At 39.8% G+C, this 12,965-nt stretch overlaps 1 protein-coding gene across 1 annotated transcript in view; it reads left to right on the forward strand.

Moving 5' to 3' along the window:
- The first annotated feature begins 141 nt into the window (after window positions 1-141).
- The window catches only part of abi2b (abl-interactor 2b), a 23,090-nt gene continuing 10,266 nt past the window's right edge, over window positions 142-12,965 (forward strand). Inside the window, 5 exon segments of the mRNA XM_062414544.1 lie at window positions 142-258; window positions 5,432-5,599; window positions 5,688-5,864; window positions 7,892-7,995; window positions 11,724-11,870. Of these exon segments, the coding sequence (XP_062270528.1) occupies window positions 142-258; window positions 5,432-5,599; window positions 5,688-5,864; window positions 7,892-7,995; window positions 11,724-11,870 (713 nt within the window).

The raw sequence follows: 12,965 nt of genomic DNA on the forward strand, positions 1-12,965 counted from the left end.
ACTCTACCACTGTGGCGCTGGTGAGCTCTCCCCCTCGTGCAGTACCTCACAGTGCCACGGTGGCGCTAGTGAGCCCTCCACAAACACACACACACAACCACACACATACACACACACACCGCTCCAGCTAAAGATGTGAAAATGGCGGAGCTACAAATGCTTCTGGAAGAGGAGATACCAGCAGGACGAAGCGCACTATTGGACAGCTTCACCAATTTGGAAAGGGTCGCAGAGTACTGTGAGAGCAACTATGTCCAGGTGAGGTTACAGCTGATTAGAAGAGGGGTGGTCGCTGGGTGTAAATGTGTTTTAAAGGCTGGAGGAGGAGGGGGGGGGCGAGCTGGTGCTAGGCTAGTTGGTGCTAACAACACGTTGTCAAGCCTTTTCACTAAATAACTAACACATTTATTAACATTTCCTCTCTGTAATCATGTTTATCTTCTTCCCGAGAGTGCTCACGTGTTGATATTCCTTTAATATAAGAGTGTGTGTGACTTGTGCATCCATTGTATATGTGCTAGCCAGCTGCAAACCATTTATATACTGGCACTGTGAAAATCAATGTATCTGCCCCTCTGCTGCTGGGGGATCAATCACTGCCAGCTGATCAATCACTGCCAGCTGATCACACTGATCGGCTGCAGATTAATCCCTGATTGAGCTTTGGGTTTGACATGAGGCGTGACGGTATCATCATCATCATCATCATCATCAACAACCAGTGATTTATGATGTTTGGGGGGGAGAAACACAGCTATATAATATTCCTCAGAAATGCTCATTTTTAAAGGTTGGCACAGACAGATGTGGTTTCTTTTTTAATTCAGAGCTTGTTCTGCTGCTGCTGCTGGATGGGAAAAGCAGAGTAATGTTGCATCTGTGTGTTCATATTTACTGTGACAGATGAGTGAAATTTGCATTGAGAGAAGAAGAGAAATTGTGTGTGTGTGTGTGTGTGTGTGTGTGTGTGTGTGTGTGTGTGTGTGTGTGTGTGTGTGTGTGTGTGTGTGTAGGCGATCAATCCCATTCAGAGCTTTTCTTTTTGTGAGATCCTGCAGGTGTGAACCAGAGGTGGAAGAAAATACTCAGATTATTTGCTCGAGTAAAAGACCAAAACAGTGATGTAAAAAAAATATTACATTACAAGTAAAGTCGTGCATGAAAAATCCTACTAAAGTATAAGTATTAAGAGCTTAATGTAGTTAAAGTACATAAGTATTATCAGCTTGATGTAAAGTATTACAGTAAGAGTACTGCAATATTAGGAGTATTAGTTTACACTACTTTATATACAGTTATCTAGTTTAGTCTAGTGGTTCCCAACCTAGGGGTGGGGCCCCTCCAAAGGGTCAGCAGGTAAATGTGAGGGGTGGTGAGATGATTAATGGGAGAGGAAAGAAGAAAAAACTAAGTTCGGATACACAAATGTGTTTTCAGTTTTTGGACTTTTTCTCTAATCTTTGATTTTTGCTGAAATATTGGATCATTTGAACATTTATTGAAATGAAACCATGTGAGAAGTTTAGAGGGAAGAATCACTATTTGGTGGAGCTGTTAACAACTCATAGACATATGACATGTTAGTCTACACAGAGATCTTTATCAATGTGTTGTATTTTAAAAGCTTGTTATATTATCCATTGTGTCAAATCTTCATCTGAAAAGTAACTAAAGCTGTCGAATAATAGTGGAGTAGAAATGGAAATACTCACATAAAGAACCTCAGTATTATGCAGCACTTGATTAAATGGACTTAGTTACTTTATGATCTCAGCTTTTTAGGGGTTTCTGTAGCCTGAACTCTCTCTGTTATCACCGTGGTTGTATTTTTGGGCCTGCAGCGTTAGTGAGAAGGTTTTTTTTGACAAGGTGTGATCCTGAAATGTGACGTTCCTTGATGAGCGGGGCTGATCAGGTGTGACAGGTCGTCCTGTGGAGGAGGAGGAGGAGGAGGTTGGCAGCTTGGTGTCTGGCAGTCTGCCTCGGTTTCTTTCACACCCTGCACAGTTTCCCCAGATGCTGTCAGATGGGTATTACCACTTATAGATCCGCTAGACGGAAAATGTTCAGCAGGGGGGAAATTCAGCATCTATTCTCTGCTCTCAATCACATCATCGCCCTGCAGTGTTCAGCCTATTTAATGACACCTGTTGTATTCATGATAACTTTTCTTTATGCTTCTTTACTAATCCAGCATTAGAAAAGGTTAATAGATATTTCATTGTACATCGTCTTCATTTCACTTTATTTTCATACATTATTTTCCTTTTCGTCAGCTCCCTGAGAGGTGAGAAGCCTCATTTCATTCACATGTGGGTTGTTTTTAGAAATGGGAGGATTTGTAATGAAGGCATAGTAAGAAAAATTAGATTAAACAGTAGAGTAATGTTTCTTTTTTGACTTGAATTGGATCCTTTTTTTGCATTTTTAGCCGCTGTGGGAGTAGAGATCAGTGTCTGAGCGTCTCTTCTCTGATGGATTTCTCACTGAAATCATTCATTGCAGAACAATTTCCTGCTATTAAACATCACTGACTGAGAATATCATCTCTTCTCTCAGCTGCCCCGCTGTTATTAGACATACACACACACACACACACACACACACACACACACACACACACACACACACACACACAGAGAGCCGAAACTAATAAAACGAGCCTCGTGTTTTAACATCCTGCGACAATGACTCATGTAATGTTTTCAGGCACTGATTCAACTTCATGAGGCTGTAGATCTACTCACAGAAGTGATTCTAATATTTTATGTGATTGTTTTAATTACCCATTAATACAATAATTGTTTTCTCTATTCATTTATTGATGTTTTTGTGTATTAAACATCAGAAAGTAGTCAGAAATGGTAAAAGTGGCTTCTTCAAATATAAATTGGAGAATGTTTAGTGTTTTTTCTTGATTTATAAATCACAAAAACAACAGATTTTCTAAATAGTTGCTGATTAATCAATTAATGAATCTATTAAAGATGATCATTTCAGCTGTAATTTCCTCAGAAACACCTCTCAGTCTCAGTTTAAGTTGATTAAACTTCAGAATGACGTAAAGTTGACTCAACAGCCTTCATGCAGGTTTCATTAACTGCAGGCCTGTTGTGTTTAACTACATTCACTTTAAAATAGATGCAGCTAATTGAAATGTTAAGGTCTTTATTTATTGATTTCAAACATGAGGATAAAAGCAGATAAAGCAGACCAATAAAACAAGAATAACAATGCTCTAAAAGGAGCATACTTATAAATTCCTACCCTTTATTACTCTATTAACTCATATAAAGTATATATATATATATATATATATATATAATATCAAGTGTCCCAAATGTATTTACAACCCAAGTATTCACCTAGTGTTAAAACCAGCTCATTAACACAGCTCCTCTTCATCCATGTACCTCTTGAAAATAGTTTGGGTTTTTTGTATTTATCTTTTTTTACTGATTTATGCTTTAATTTCACAAATTAGTAGTAGTAGTAGTAGTAGTAGTAGTAGTAGTAGTAGTAGTAATAACATCCTAAACAACTAAATGTATTTCTTCTTCTTTTCCACTGCTGACTTCAATAATAAAACATAATCTTGTATCTTACAGGTTGTTTTTCACCTCCAGCCAAATATAGTATCACCAGTCTGTTAGCAATACATCAAAAATGTCTCCCCTCCTTCTTGTAGCATTTACACCGATACCCCCCCCCCTCCCTGTTTGACTTCTACCACATAACCTGTTTGTCTTCATACTGAGGCAGCGCTGCGTCCTCCACACTCCTCTAAATGAATGAGTGAATCACCAGCGCGCTCTGCTTTACATTAAAAACTCTTTTTTTATTCCCTTTTAAAAACATTAAAGGGAATAAAAAGACACGTTATTAGTGAAGATGGTCTTCTTTGAGCCACTTCTTAAAGCTTTATGACGTCGTTTCTTCTTATATGTTCATGTTATTCTGCTCCAGAAACATTTTAAGATGGATTTAACCTAATAATTTGTATAATATTCTCTTACATGTACGTCTTATTTATCAGATTTAAGCCATGCAATCATCAAATGAGTGTCGGTTTCAGTATGTTTAGGATTACAGTTGACATACAGGCTGTGGATGTTGACATGGCTTAAAATCAATGAATCAATATCCAATCATGACCCAGTGTGTGAGATCAGGGTTAAAGCTGGAAACAGGAACAAGAAGTGTAATCTGGTTTGACAATAGGTGATGAATGGTTTGTTTTTAGGGAGGGAGGGAGGGAGGGGAGGGGGGGGGGGGGGGGGGGGGTTAATTATTGATTCACCTGAAAATGAAAAGAGTGAAAATGCAGCTCATAGTTTCACAGAGCCCAAGTTGATGTTTTTAAATGTCGCACCAACAGTCCAAAACTAAAAGATTATCCATTTATTTTCATGCAAAACAACAAAAAGCAATGAAATCATCACATTAAAGAAGCTTCAATCACCAAATATGTTGTTTTTTGCTTCAGAAATGCCTTAAATGATTATTAGATGATCAGATTAGCTGCTGATTAATCTTAAACTTTAAGTCTTAGAAAAATATTTAGCTTATAAACTCCTGGGATTAAATACTTCGGACAGCATCAGTCTTTTTTTAGTAGTAGTGAATCATAATAATAATAATATATAATAAGATAAATAAGTGTTCATCAGTTTGTAATGAGGTCTGGACTGTATGTATTTTATCCCAGCAGCAGCAGCAGCAGCAGCAGCAGCAGCATCATGTACTGTGATGCGTTCAGTGTTTCCCAGCAGGAACACGAGCGGGTCCGTCTGCCCTTTGATGTTCCCGTTAACGCGCCCACGCCGAGCTCACGGCTCGATCCGGCCCAGTGGACGCACATTACTCCTCTCACTCCGCTGGCTGCAGCTGTAATACCTGAGACTCATTTCACCTGCTGTTTTTATACCTTCACTAAAACATGAACCTCTCATCACTGACACATTTGAACGCAGCGGGTTGCTCTGAGCGTGTGTGCACTACAAGGATATTTACTCTACTTTTCCTAAATCAGAGTCAGCATTTAGTGAGTCAGTGTCACAGCAAAGTGAGGCAGTGGTTTCATTTAAATGCAGCTTTGAAAAGACTTGATTCACAGTGTTGGATTAATGCCGTTAAACACATTTAAATGTCAGTGTGTCGACGCTAAAGTTCGAGCACTTTCTTTAGGTTTCCATGTAAGCTTTCTCATCAGTAAAAAGAATAAATACTTAATGTGTGCACATGTTTCATACACAGATGGTATTTCTAAAAATGTCCTGAAGCAAGCTGAATAAATTTCACTCTTCTTCTTCAGTGTCTGTTACTCCGGAAAAGCTTCGTCTGCACATCACAAACAAGAAAAATCCATCTTTTATGTCATTGTTTAAAAAGGTTAAATATCACTTTTTTCTTCTTCTCTTCTTTCCTCCAGTCTCCAGACAAGCAGAGGGCACTGGAGGAGACCAAAAACTACACTACCCAGTCTCTGGCCAGCGTAGCCTACCTGATAAACACACTCGCCAACAATGTGCTGCAGATGCTGGACATCCAGGCCTCGCAGCTCCGCCGCATGGAGTCGTCCATCAACCACATCTCACAGGTACGACTCACCAGCTTCTCTTTACGAGTCAGAGAAAAATACACTCAAGTCGAGTGATGATGAGGTTAAATGATCTCTCTGTCTTCAGACGGTGGACATCCACAAAGAGAAGGTGGCGAGGCGGGAGATCGGCATCCTCACCACCAACAAGAACACGTCCCGCACGCACAAGATCATCGCGCCGGCCAATCCGGAGCGGCCGGTGCGCTACATCCGCAAACCCGTCGACTACAGTCTGCTGGACGACATGGGGCACGGAGTCAAGGTACATCCTGTTCTTATACTGACTCATAATCAGTGTTTACACCCATTCACATTCATACATTCCCCATTAGTCATTAATGGAGAGTGTATTCTATGTATTTATGGGGGAAAAAGACGTTTAAAATCATTACTTTATGGAATATAAAGAATACAGCGACATGTTTGAATGGTGATTTTTAGAATTTTGTATTAAAAACAAGTCAAATTTGGACACTTTGATACACGAAAATGTGTATCAGCTGTACAAAAAGTTTAAAAAATGATGTGTTTTATTTCCATTTTTGTATATTCAGGGTCACATTAGGAAAAGTCCACTTAGAGGAAATGAGTGTTGAGTGTTTTTACAGCTCTTAATGTAAAAAAAATGGGTGTAATTTGTAAGGGTTAAAACATTTTCACCTCGTCTGGCTTTTAAAAATGAGTCAAATTAAAGATCTAAGAGGCAAAAATGTCACTTTTTTTTTAAATACTCACAAATCTGACATGCTTCCTGTGTTTACATTTGAATATGTGATGTATCCGCTACAGAGAGTTGGATTAATGCGCTTTATTCTCTGTAGAAAATCTGCCGGGAAGGACTTTTATAGGTGAAAGCAGTCATGATTAGGTTTCAAGTAATAGAAGAAAAAAATCAATGACTCAGCCCTATTTTTTTTTTTTCTTCACACACGTTTGGAAATTAATGTCACCCAGGATATAAATTCAACCCAAATATAACGTCTGGATGTTGTAAATCTGTCACCTGCTACTGCTAACAGCTTCCATCCAAATGACTCTCTCTCTCTCTCTCTCTCTCTCTCTCTCTCTCTCTCTCTCTCTCTCTCTCTCTCTCTCTCTCTCTCTCTCTCTCTCTCTCTCTCTCTCTCTCTCTCTCTCTCTCTCTCTCTCTCTCTCTCTCTCTCTCTCTCTCTCTCTCTCTCTCTCTCTCTCTCTCTCTACAAAGACCAACTTGTTTCAAACCTTGCAAATATTCCTCACATCCCGACACTGAGCCATTGTTTCCTGTGACTCTCACCAGCTTTATGTAAAACATGCATGAATAATTGCTGTTTTTTTTTTCCAAATCTTTTCTCTCCTTCGTCACGCACACTAACGCTCTGATTTCTTCTCTTTTCTCTCTTTCTGCTCGCCTCTTTTTATTATCTAAATAATCAACCGTAGTGGTTGCAAAGGTTTAAGGTAAGACTTTTAAAAGCAGGAGCATCAACGGACAGGAGTGTTTTTATTATTTATGATGAAGTTTTTTGTCGTGACTTGCTGTGTGAGCTTTTGTTTTATTGTTTATTGTTGTTGTTTATTGTCATTTTTTTTTAAAAGAGTTAAAGGAGACATTTTGGGAAATATGCTCATTCGCTTCCAATCAATATGAAGCTGAAACCAGGATGCACAGGTTATTATAGCTCATCATAATTTATTTATTTATACAGGTTAATGCATTTAAAAGTGCTTCACAGTTGATTGACAAGTTGTTAATAAGACAGAAGACGAAGAACAAGCGATTATTTTTATTATCGATCCATCTGCCAGCTATTTTCTCTATTAGTTAAATCTGTAAAGTGTCAGTCAGGTTTGACAAATGACTTATCATTTTCCAAAGTCAAAGGTGACATCTTCATATATCTTGTTTTATTCTACTGACAGTCTAAAATCTGAATATGTTCATTTTACCGTCATGTTTTACATAAAAAAGCATTAAATTAACACATTTGAGACGCTGGAAGCAGCAAATATTTGGCGTTTTTTACATTGAAGACTCAAACTGACTAATTGTTGCAGCAAAAACCTAATTTAGTAGTTTTATGGAGGTTTTATATTCAGATATGTGTTGGATAGGGTTTCAGCTTCATATTGAGGAGCCAAATATGAATGAAAGTGTTAATCTTTAGACCAGAAAGCGAATAATCAGAGTTCCCAAAATGTCCAATGAATCCTTTTTAAAGTTTACTGTTGTGAAAGTTTTAAATCTCCCAGCTGCAGAATGAATAATAAATAATAAATACTCTCCTCCCTCGCGTCCGTCCCCCGCAGGCCAGCGCTCAGAACATGAAGGCCGGAGGAGGCGCGCTCCCTCGCACCAACCCCCCCACACAGAAGCCCCCCAGCCCGCCCATGTCGGGGAAAGGGACCCTCGGGTATGTAACCAGTAACCAGGTGAACCGTGAGGACGCCGAGTCGTCAGAGTGTCCGTCAGAGTCCGAGAGCGGAGAGTTAACGGAGAAGCCCCTCAGACGAGCTCCCACTTACTCCCAGTTTCATCATCGGCCTTTTTTAAATACGCAGTGGTTTTAATTAGAGTCCTCGGGCTGGTTTACGTAGGATTCAGTGCCAGCTCACATCACACTGGTTATCTTTTGTCTTCTGTGCTAGTGGAGTCTGTCTTTAAAGAAGCTTCTACACATAATTCATATAAAAGAAAGATTTTAACATCAAAGTTTCATGCACTCAAACATACTTTTAAATGTCTTTTTAAAGCACAGGTTGAGACTCTTCCTCATTTTTTAAGGCTCATATTTGATCTAGCAAACTGGAGACAGTAAAGCTCATTAACCAAATAAGATAAGATAATCCTTTTACAGCGTTACAGCAGCATAGTAAAAATAGAAAGAGCATCAATATATAGTATAATATAGTATCTATATATATGAACAGTTTTCTAGATGCATTGAGAAGAGTTGGTTAAATAGGTGCAGTTTCCAGATGTTGCTGCTTTACTTTAATAAATATAGCCAGTTTTTCTTCATTAAATAAATCAACAGGCAGCCAAACAGGAACTTAACCTAAAAAGAAACGGGTAAAAATGTTTATATAAGTAAATGAGATGATAATTATTGGATCCCAGCTGTTCAATATTCAGTGCCATTAATACACAATTAGGCAGCTTAAAGATAAAACACATATTGTCAATATTAGTAAATGTTTATGCCTGTTTGCTCTGGGGGTTTACTTCACTTCTAAACACTTTATTTATGCATTCAAATGTCTCGAGTGTATCACAATGCACTGGAGGCTTTTTAATGCACATGGCAATAAATAATTGAAATAAAAGGAGCCGATTTCGCCTGCAGATTTTAGTCCAATGAGCCGACATCTGCTTTTACATATGTGTTCTGTGTCCAGTCTGCAGCTCACATGACTTACATTTCTGTTGAATTGTGGGAAAAACACCGACTGGAGTAATGGCCGCTTAAAACAAGACACTGACAGATTTCAGCAGGCAGTCTGATGCAGTGATAACGGTTTTAATAAAGGTTTAATTGGGTGTGGAAGCTCCGTATGTTGAGACAGGTGGTGCAGGTGGGAGCGCTCGGTGTTCAACCTTTTTTTTTATAATTGGCATTTATCTAATGCCAGAGCACAGGAGGGACATTCATACAAAGGTCACAGTGAGTAATTCAGCAGGTACTAATCATGGTGGGACTTCACCAGCAGCTGTCAGTGTTACGTTTAGGACTTCCTGTGTTTTTAAACTGTTCATTTCAATGTTTGTTTGTTTGGTTTTCAGGTTATTTGTTGTTGTTCTTAAAACTGAAAGTCGAAGCTCTGAAATCCGGTTAAACCATTACTGACATGCATGTTATTAAAGGAAAAGCACAGGTGTGATTATTTTTATTCTTTAAAATGTCAATCAATGTTTCCCACAACCTAAAATGTCTTGTTTTTGTCCCGAAACCCAAAAATATTCAGTTTAATGACAAAAAGGACTAAAGAAATCAGATATTATTTATATTTTAGAAGCTGGAATCAGAACATTTGAACTTTTTTGCTTGTAAAAAGTGACTCAGAACTATTAGTCAATTAACAGATTAATTGATTCTGCTACTTTTTAATAACACCTGTGCTTTTTCCCACCTGCATAAACCTGGTTTATTACAGCCAGATGTTTTATATGCTGATCACAGATAAACCAGTGTCAGTGTATGTGTTGGATAAAAAGAAATCTGCTGTTTTTTGGGGGTTTTTAAGCTTTAAAATACAGATATGTGTCTTAAATCTAGTTTTAATCAGACTCTTAGTAAGAAAAGCAGCTTCTTAAATGGTCAAACTAGACAGAAAAGATCCATCAGCAGCGTTTGGTGATTAATGTGATTAATGTGAGGTTATTTCTCCCTCTGATTGTACGTTTGTCCCTCTGCGTCGGTGACGAGGTCGACTGTAATTGTTTCTTCAGAGAGCTTTTTGATGTTGTGTGTGTGTGTGTGTCTAATGTGTGTGTGTGTGTCTTTCTCATTGTTAAAAGTGTCTCTTATCCCACAGGAGCTCAGCTAGTGCAGCACGTACATGTTGTGTGTCTCATCATCACTCTTGGGACTTTCCTGTGCGTCAAAGTGCTGTCTGTGTTTCTGTGTGTAAGCGCGAAAAGCGTGTGTGTGTGTGTGTGTGTGTCCACCCCCTCCCAATCCCCACACTCCCATGATGACCTTCGAAATTGTCTCTCTGTGTGTGAGTTAGTGAGTGATTGAGTGTGTCCGCCTCTTCTTAAAGACCTTCAGAGGTGTGTGTGTGTGTGTGTGTGTATCAGTGTGTGCGTGTGTGTGTGTCCGTCCCTTCAAGACGCATGCCAGTCAACCATAGCTCCAACCCTCCATGATGCACCTCCAGCCGCAGCCTGCGAGGCTACGGGCGGACATCTTACTTATGATTTTAATCTCTCTTCTGTTATTCAACTTCCTTTTTCTTAATTTATTTATTTATTTACTTTCAGTTGTGTGTTTGTGACCCAGCCCGCCCACTCCTGGCTGCCCCATATTTCCTCATAGCAACGTTTCGCCATGGCAACAGTGCTCAGAGATGGGTCACCCCCTCACTGTGTCAGCTGGGATATTTACATGCCAGACAGTACATCTTTTTCTTTTTTTTTCCAGGCCCAGATCAATAAATCTCAGGGTTATGTTTTCTGTCCCCCTGTTTTATAAAAAAAAAAAAAGAAGATAAATATATAAAAAATGGAATAAAAACTGAGGACATCATCAGGACAACTCTGCTTCAGTCCGGCTCAGAGACACTTATAAAGGACTGAAGGAAGGCAATTTAAATTAAATAGTGTAGCTCTTGATGTAATTTTTGATATATCAGATTATCAGCGTGCAAAATACAACAAGCGTGTTTTTTTATATTTCTCAATTAAACTAAATTCTGTAATTCAAGTATTAAATCTGCAATTTAAAACTGCTTTACTGACATGTATGAACATCTAAGTAGCTCTAATTATCATGCAACAGTTATTTTTCATCATCAATTAATCTGCTGCATTATTTTTTTGCTTCATTTATGAATTGTTTGATCCATAAAATGTCCGAAAATTGGGGGGTTTTAACCCTAAAGCTCAAGTTTAGGCATTTAAATAGTTTATTTTTGTCCATTTTTTAAATCATACTAGACAAATAATAAGCGTTGACATTTTTGAAGCAGGAACCAGTAAATGTTTTTATTTAATTGGCAATTTTCTCCAAATATCATTACCGATAACATTTACTGTCAATCAAGTCATTTCTTTAATAGACTGAAAGTGAAGACAGCCGACTGATCTGAGCTGTTGAATATAAACCACAGAGACACTTTGATCCCTTTTTAATACATGAATTAACTTAACACTTAACTAAGAAAGTAAAAATGAAGATGAAGTTTGTTTTTTATTGGACAGCAGCGTCATCAGGTCGTCCTGACTCCGCCCAGCCAGCCCAGATGTTCCTCCACCTGTCATTCCCCATTTTTTAAGTTTGCACTTGTTTGTTTCTTGCTCTCCTCCTCCCTCCTCCCCCCCTCCCCCCTACACTTCTCTGTGGATGACCCACCTCTCCCCCCTCCCTCTACCTCCTCCCTTCCTCCTTCGACTCCTGTCCTCCTGACCCCCCTCTCGCAGGCGCCACTCCCCCTATAGGACGCTTGAGCCGGTGCGTCCGCCCGTTGTCCCTAACGACTACGTCTCGAGCCCGACGCGCAACATGGCGCCCCCCCTGCAGAGCCCTGCACGCACTGCATCTGTTAATCAGAGGAACCGCACGTACAGGTACCCCCTCCCCACCTCCCAGCATGCCTCTCTCTACACTTCAGAAACACGCCCCCCTCCCCTCCTACACTCCTCCCCCCTCCTCCTCTTCTTCTTCTTCTTCTTCTTCTTCTACTCCTCTTACACTTGAGCAACGAGCCAGCTTCTAAACATACCTTCTTCTTCTCCTCGTGGAATCACTTTTACTCCACTTCCACCTTTTTTTGTGCAACAGATTGAGCAGTTTATTTGTAGAAGAAGCCCACCCCCCCCCCCCCCCCTCACCTCTCACCTGCATTCCTCTCCTAGCTGCACGAAAGAAGGAGACTCAGAGCTGTATTTAGCGTGGCTAGACGCAGGTTCCTATGGTAATAGTCATTAAATAGGCAGCGTCGCCCCCTCAGCCCTGTCAACCCGATGTCAGCTCATCTCCCAAGACGAGCCTCTTTCATCCCGAGCACCGAGAGATATTCATAGATTCCCCTTCTCCGTCTGCCGAGAGAGAGGAGTAAAATCAGGAATCGGAGGGAAGGGAAAAGAGGGGGGGGGGGATCATGGAAAGTTTCGTCATTGCGGCCCCATCTGTTCCACTCATGTGCAGCAGTGGCTCCAGTTAAACCCCAATTTTTTTTAATATATATTTTTTTAAATAACGTTCCCTGACTCTACTCTCAGCACAAATCTTTTTTTTTCTTTCTTTCTTTTCTTTAAAAATCTGCACCACTCCATCCACACAGCTCATCGTCTTCATCTCTCAGCCATGCGCTCTTCTTCCTGTCTTTATTTTCCTGTCTTTTTTAAAGAAAGAAAAGAAAGTCCAGCTCTTCCTCCTCATCCTTCCTTCTTCTTCATGTGTCGTCATGACGCTTCCTGCTTCTTCTTTTTTTTTTTTCAATAACAGCGTGTCATTATCTTTGTCTTTCGTCTCGTGTCGCCCACTGCGTCACCTGTGTGTGTCACGTATGTGTGTGTGTGTGTGTGTGTGTGTGTGTCTTTGGTCGGACTTCCCAAAGCTGCTTTCTCCTCTCTTTTATCAGTGTGGTCATTTCAAAGGCATAACGCAGCTCACGCTAACACATCACAGCACTTCAGGGGGTTATAACTTAGACACTCACA

The sequence above is a fragment of the Scomber scombrus genome, chromosome 24 (genome assembly GCF_963691925.1).
Source record: "Scomber scombrus chromosome 24, fScoSco1.1, whole genome shotgun sequence".
NCBI classification, from domain to species: Eukaryota; Metazoa; Chordata; class Actinopteri; order Scombriformes; family Scombridae; genus Scomber; species Scomber scombrus.